This window comes from Borostomias antarcticus (assembly GCF_949987555.1).
Source record: "Borostomias antarcticus genome assembly, chromosome: 12".
NCBI lineage: Eukaryota > Metazoa > Chordata > Actinopteri > Stomiiformes > Stomiidae > Borostomias > Borostomias antarcticus.
The window spans coordinates 26,786,725-26,794,224 of record NC_140245.1 but is presented as its reverse complement, the minus strand read 5'-3'; the positions used below and the strand labels follow the sequence as shown (position 1 = coordinate 26,794,224).

At 47.0% G+C, this 7,500-nt stretch overlaps 1 protein-coding gene across 1 annotated transcript in view; it reads right to left on the bottom strand.

Moving 5' to 3' along the window:
• The window catches only part of slc4a10a (solute carrier family 4 member 10a), a gene marked incomplete at both ends in the record, with an annotated part of 62,971 nt that overhangs the window by 21,356 nt on the left and 34,115 nt on the right, over nucleotides 1-7,500 (bottom strand). Inside the window, 4 exons of the mRNA XM_084446557.1 lie at nucleotides 155-329; nucleotides 3,411-3,511; nucleotides 5,074-5,220; nucleotides 6,685-6,772. Coding sequence (XP_084302683.1) covers nucleotides 155-329; nucleotides 3,411-3,511; nucleotides 5,074-5,220; nucleotides 6,685-6,772 — 511 coding nt within the window. The remainder of the gene's footprint in view (nucleotides 1-154; nucleotides 330-3,410; nucleotides 3,512-5,073; nucleotides 5,221-6,684; nucleotides 6,773-7,500) is intronic.

Sequence of the window (7,500 nt, the reverse complement as noted above, 5' to 3'; positions counted from 1 at the left end):
AGAGATCCTCCATTTTAGTTCCAGACTACGGGCTTCCAACCTGCGCGCATGGGAAATCTCTTAGGTAATCCTAACGCGCCCAGCGCCCAGTGACCCCCCCACCCCCCACCCCTGCTGTTTGGGGCCCCGTCGTGGAAGGGAACGCGGTCCTTACTACGCGCCCCTCGGTGGCCTCGCCCAGCAGCCCTCCGAAGGTGATGACGGGGGACATGCAGGCGCAGTAGAGGAACAGGAAGGAGGCCAGACACTGCAGGCTGACGGCGTCCGCGTAGTCCGACAGGTAGTGGGGCGCCTTGCGCTTGATGTCCATGACCAAGCCGCCGAAGAACCTTGGGGGGGGGGGAACGCATGGAGAACATGCGTTAGAACCTCACACGCGCAGCTGATTCCTAGAATCCTACAAACTATGAGGGCGGTAGAACCCATTAAGGTTCTACTCACAAGTCAAAAATGACATTTTTGACATTTGTATTAGAAATCTTTGCCTGCATGTCTGCTTATGACAAAACTAAATGTTTACATTTATATTATGTTTATGACAAGGTAAATACAGTTTATTCCCAGTTTATTGCCGTTAATTCCCATGGAAAGTTTCCAGCTTTGAATATTCCCGGTATTTTGCAACCCTATAACATGCGTGTTGGGACCTCACGGGGGGGGGGTAACACGCAGAGAACATATGTGTCAGAGCGTCGTAGCGTGCTCTGTAGCATAGCGCGCTCGCCCACCCAGTAGGTGAACACGTACGCGCAGGTATTACAGCGCTACGTATTTGACACACACACAGTTTACACTCGGACACACACACGCAGTACACAGCGATGATGAGGTTTGCTGGTGATCTTTTTTTTTCTTAAAACCAAACACATGGATAAACATGTGCGCGCCATGATTGTGTGGGCAGATTGCGGTGCGCGGTTCAAATGCTTCCCCCCTCCTTCCTTCATTATCACATTCATGAGAGCTCCCACGGACCTGGGATAGGCGGGGGCAGCGGAGAGGAGGGGGGGGGGAGGAGCCGGGGAGGGCGAGAGAGAGAGAGAGAGAGAGGGGGGAGGGGCGGAGGCACGCAACGGTATCTCGGCCGGCCGGACAGATTCTCCTGCTGCAGGCAGATGGACGGCATGGCGACCCCTCGCTGGAGACGGTTGCCGGGGCAACGGTGGGCGTGACTGGCGAGCGGTGATGTATTTGAGCCGGGCGGCGATGCGGTCTCCCGGGGGAGGCCCGTAGTGCGGCCGGGCTCGGCGCCAGGCTCGCCAAGGATGAGTGAGCAAAGCCACGCCAGAGAGCATCGCTGACTACACTTCACTGTACTCCGCTACACGGCTATAGGCTAAAGGCTGACTCCTTTGACTTTGCACCCGTAACACTCAACCCATGTGTTCATTTGAGGCATTCAAGGAGAATTCAAGTCTATGATTTTGTAGCCTCTTAACACATGTAATATGTGTCTTGTTTACAATTAACTTAAACCAAATAATAAAATGTGGTTATTTTTAGTAATAAGTTCAATAAACTGAATGTGGTGGTTACAGACGCTGTTATTTTGAAAGACTCAATTGACCAGCATGCATTGCGCAAAACTGAGCTATCGGGAGGCGAACAGTGTCGGAATTCGGCAGAACAACATATTGTCTCTTGAGCGAACATTTGTCACTCAGAATATTTGTCAGACCCTGTATATACAGTAGATATATCTGCTATTGAATAAAAACACAGACAATGCTAAAATACTGTGCAATTTGTGGAATCAGGGATTTACCTGCACCGACAGGAGTGAGTTTCTATCGGTTGCCGGAAAACCGCAAAAAGAACAAAGAACTCAGGTAAATGAAACATCTGTGCGTCGGCTGTCATCTTTTGTGTGCGTGTGTGCGACTGTGTTAAGATAACTTCATAGGGGAGGCTAGAGCTAGAGGGTGAGCATGGTGGGCCCCCATCCTCCTAAACATTCTTTTGTTGTTGTAGTCCTCGTTATTTTGCTTCCGTTTATCGACGTGCTTCGACGTGACAAATCCCCGGAAGAGCAGACTTCATTAACATGCTTTGTTTACATGGAGCTACTATCGTCAAGGAAACCACATTTGTCTTTATGGTTTTGTGGGTCTAGTTGTTGAGCCTAAGGTTGTTCTAGGGTGGAATTCTCCTTTAATGCTTTTTATCAGCAGCTGATGGTTAATGATTGTTAATGACCCCTAGTGGTGATTAACACCTCATTACACATAGTTAGTTACTTCATGAATTATGAATCCTGTGATGATCTACTAAAAGTTTCTAGCACGTATGTGCGACGTGTCACTTTTTTTTTTCTTGTACTGAATAAGTTCTGCTAGTCAGATGTATAAATAAGTATTGTATTGAATAAGTTCTGCTAGTCAGATGTATAAATAAGTATTGTATTGAATAAGTTCTGCTAGTCAGATGTATAAATGAGTATTGTATTGAATAAGTTCTGCTAGTCAGATGTATAAATAAGTATTGTATTGAATAAGTTCTGCTAGTCAGATGTATAAATAAGTATTGTATTGAATAAGTTCTGCTAGTCAGATGTATAAATAAGTATTGTATTGAATAAGTTATGCTAGTCAGATGTATAAATGAGTATTGTATTGAATAAGTTCTGCTAGTCAGATGTATAAATAAGTATTGTATTGAATAAGTTCTGCTAGTCAGATGTATAAATAAGTATTGTATTGAATAAGTTCTGCTAGTCAGATGTATAAATGAGTATTGTATTGAATAAGTTCTGCTAGTCAGATGTATAAATGAGTATTGTATTGAATAAGTTCTGCTAGTCAGATGTATAAATAAGTATTGTATTGAATAAGTTCTGCTAGTCAGATGTATAAATAAGTATTGTATTGAATAAGTTCTGCTAGTCAGATGTATAAATGAGTATTGTATTGAATAAGTTCTGCTAGTCAGATGTATAAATAAGTATTGTATTGAATAAGTTCTGCTAGTCAGATGTATAAATAAGTATTGTATTGAATAAGTTCTGCTAGTCAGATGTATAAATGAGTATTGTATTGAATAAGTTCTGCTAGTCAGATGTATAAATAAGTATTGTATTGAATAAGTTCTGCTAGTCAGATGTGGGGCAGCAAGCCTCAATGACCCGGAACACACGTCACTAAGAAGCGTAGCTTTGTTGTGGACGCAGCGCTGCAGGAATGAGACGCGCTTTCAAACACGCTCTGGATTTACTGCTGGGGACAAAGGGCCTCTAAGACAGTTCCACTTCTTTCCTTCTTTCTTTCCTTCTTTCTCCCTCTCTCTCTTTTCACTCTCTCACTCTCTCACTCTCTCACTCTCTCACTCACAAAAGTAAACAACAATTCACACACACACACACACACACACACACACACACACACACACACACACACACACACGCACGCCCCTACCTCCCGGTGCGCTGCAGCTCAGGTCCCCCATGCCCCCCGTGGTCGTCTGCGTCCCCCAGCTCCGTCACTCCGTTGGGCAGGGGGGGCAGCTTCCTCTTCTCCTGCTCCGTTAAGAGCACCAGTCAGTCAGTCAGTCAGTCTAACCCTAACCCTGACCCTAACCCTAACCTAACCATAACCCTGACCCTAACCCTAACCCTAACCCTAACCCTAACCTAACCATAACCCTAACCCTAACCCTAACCCTAACCTAACCATAACCCTAACCCTGACCCTAACCCTAACCCTAACCCTTACCCTAACCCTAACCCTAACCCTGACCCTACCCTAACCCTAACCCTAACCCTAACCCTAACCCTAACCCTAACCCTAACCCTAACCCCAGGCCTAACCCTAACCCTCACCCTCACCCTCACCCTCACCCTCACCCTCACCCTAACCCTAACCCTAACCCCAGGCCTAACCCTAACCCCAGGCCTGCTAACAGAGAGCTGGAGTCAGGTCGTAACCCTGATCCAAACCGTGACCCTCCCCTTGTACTGTAGAGACTAATGGAACCCTAACCTAACCCTACTGGAGAAACTAACTGTACTGGAGAAACTAACTGAACCCTAACCTAACCCTAACCTTGTACTGGAGAAACTAACTGAACCCTAACCTAACCCTAACCTTGTACTGGAGAAACTAACTGAACCCTAACCTAGCCCTAACCTTGTACTGGAGAAACTAACTGAACCCTAACCTAACCCTAACCTTGTACTGGAGAAACTAACTGAACCCTAACCTAGCCCTAACCTTGTACTGTAGAAACTAACTGAACCCTAACCTAGCCCTAACCTTGTACTGGAGAAACTAACTGAACCCTAACCTAACCCTAACCTTGTACTGGAGAAACTAACTGAACCCTAACCTAGCCCTAACCTTGTACTGTAGAGACTAATGGAACCCTAACCTAACCCTAACCTTGTACTGGAGAAACTAACTGAACCCTAACCTAGCCCTAACCTTGTACTGGAGAAACTAACTGAACCCTAACCTAACCCTAACCTTGTACTGGAGAACTAACTGAACCCTAACCTAGCCCTAACCTTGTACTGGAGAAACTAACTGAACCCTAACCTAACCCTAACCTTGTACTGTAGAAACTAACTGAACCCTAACCTAACCCTAACCTTGTACTGTAGAAACTAACTGAACCCTAACCTAGCCCTAACCTTGTACTGGAGAACTAACTGAACCCTAACCTAGCCCTAACCTTGTACTGGAGAATCTAATGGACGCTATATTTTTGTTGCAGAAAATCCCATGCAAATTTCCAATAGGGATTTTTGAAATTAGTCTAAATAGGGTCTGCATTGTACAACCGATGAATTGTGCTTCCAAAACCCAACATGGACCGGCGTTCCCGATGGAACAGCCCGGTGTCCCAAAATAGAGGAACAAACAGACGGGGTTAGGAGCTGATCTCGGGGGAGCTCAGGGGTCAGACTAGGGGTCAGGGGTCAGACTGGGGATCACCCCCCAGATGTCTGGGACCCACGCTGGGTGGTCTCTCCAAGAGAACCGGAACCCGACCCGGAACTCATCCAGCGACGGGGGTTTTGTCGTGCGAGGGTGGGGGGGGGGGGGGTGGGGGGGCTGGACCCTGGGGGGCGTGGCTCACCTGAGAGGGCACGTTCTTGGGGGGCTCGATCCGGATGGAGGGGTCCCACTCCCCCGGGGGCAGAACGGTCACCTGGTCCAGGAACTCGTCGATGCCGGCCACCAGGTCGTTCCTGTCCTTGGCCTTGTACGCCACGTCATGGAAAACCTGAGAGAGGAGGAGAAGAGGAGAGGAGGAGAGGAGAAGAGGAGAAGAGGAGAAGGAGAGGAGAGGGGAGAGGGAGAGAAGAAGACGAGAGGAAGAGAGAAGAGAGGAGAGGAGAGGAGAGGGGAGGAGGGGAGAGCAGAGTAGAGGAGAAGAGGAGAGGAAAAGAGGAGAAGGATAGAAGGAGAGAAGAGGAGAGGAGAAGGAGAGAAGAAGAGAGGAGAGGAGAGGAGAGGGAGAGAAGAAGAGGAGAGGAAGAGAGAAGAGGAGACAGAGCAGAGGAAAGGAGGGGAGAGGAGAAGAGAGGAGAAGAGGAGAGAAGAGGAGAAGAGGGGAGAGGGAAAGAAGAAGAGAGCAGAGGAGAGGAGAGAAGAAGAGAGGAAGAGAGAAGAGGAGAGGAGGGGAGAAGAGAGTTAGGACATTACTAAGGTCTTACTTCATTACTGAGGTCTTTAAAGTGTGTGACACCTTTATCAAGAGTGTGAGGAAAATATCACTGTGGTGAATAATATCTTATCAACACTTGTTGTTTATCAGAGTGTCTCAGTCAACCTATCACATGAAATGAGGGCAAATGCATAATACATGACAATAAATGTTTAATACAACACATGGAAGTTCACGTCAACATAATGAATGAGATTCACATCATAAGGCCTTCTATAAACAACCCTTAGTGATTTTTAATGGATCCTTTATTTATACTGGAAATCTTTTCAGAACAGCATCTTTCAGTGAAGAGCCCGGCACTTTACCCACATGAAATATGTTTACAAAGGACAGAAAATAAAGGAAGCATTAAGAGTGAAACAGTGAGAATATACAGTCAGTAATTATGTGTCTGGGGAAATGGACCCACCGGGCCAATCGCTTGAGTCTGAGACTCCTGTCAGACTAAAGCAAACGCTAAACATATCTGAAAGGATATCGAATTGTACTACCTTCAGGCCATGGTCAAACCCTACACCCCCTCCCAACCGCTACGCTCTGCTACCTCGGGGCGACTGGTTGCCCCGTCACTCCGAGGCCCCTGCGGTCGATCGACGCGGTCACGGCTCTTCTCTGTCCTGGCCCCGCAGTGGTGGAACGAACCGCCCACTGACGTCAGGACAGCAGAGTCGCTGCCCATCTCAAAACTCATCTCTTCAAGAAGTACAGTACTACCACCATCCTCCCTCTTAAGCACCTATTGTGTTTTAGTTTGCTATTCTTGCACTTTGCCTTCAGCACTAGATTATGCTCTTAGTCACTTGCTTTAGAAAGGAGATGCACTTGTGAGTTCTGGCAAGTAGTAGTACATTGGCTTTTCCTATGATAAAGGCAATTATTGTAAGTCACATTGGATAACAGCGCCAGCGAAATGACTGTAATGTAATGTAATGTAATGTACTGTAATGTACTGTAATGTACTGTAATGTAATGTAGTATTTGGACACAGGACTGATGTCCCCAGGAGGCTGGACTCACCTCGTCGGTCATCAGGGTGGCGATGGACCGTCCGATCTCGTGGTACTGGGGCCCTTTTCCCAGAGGCCCCAGCAGGATGAACAGGAACCTTGAGGAGGAGGAGACACAGAGGACCGTCGGAACGGGACACGACCAGAGAAGACGATGGCGGTTCTGACCCCAAATCAGCTGCTTAGCTACAGTACCATAGAAGAAGAGGTTGATGAGTCTATCGTTTACTAAAGGAAGTATCCTCCAAACGCCCAAATGTTTCTCATCTGTTTGGGGTAAAAACAAAAACACGCCCAGGTGCTGAAGTAAGATTTATGAGTAATCTCTACCGCCCTCTGCTGGTGTGCAAAGGTATCGGCTACCACTGATTGGTCTAAATCTCATGCTCCACACACACACACACACACACACACACACACACACACACACACACACACACACACACACACACACACACACAAGGACGGACACACAGACAGAGACACGTATAGAAACGGCGTCTGAGCCGCTTAAAAAAAAAAGTAAAGGGCTTTAAAGTGTTATCCCTCGGTTTCTTTTATATAATGCAACACGTTTTCACACATAAATTAAACGAAACACACGGACGTGTGAAGATATGAAGATATGAAGCGAGGGAGCCTGAGGAGCCTGAGTCGTTAATTTTTTACACAAATTAAATCCCAACGTCGTTTTGAACACTCCCGTCGTGCGCCGGATCACTTTGATGTGACGGTAATGGTGTTCCTGCTCTGGCAGCAGCCAGGATGAAGCAGCAGGACGCTGCACACGGACCCACAGGTTCTCATCGATACACACCGGATGGTG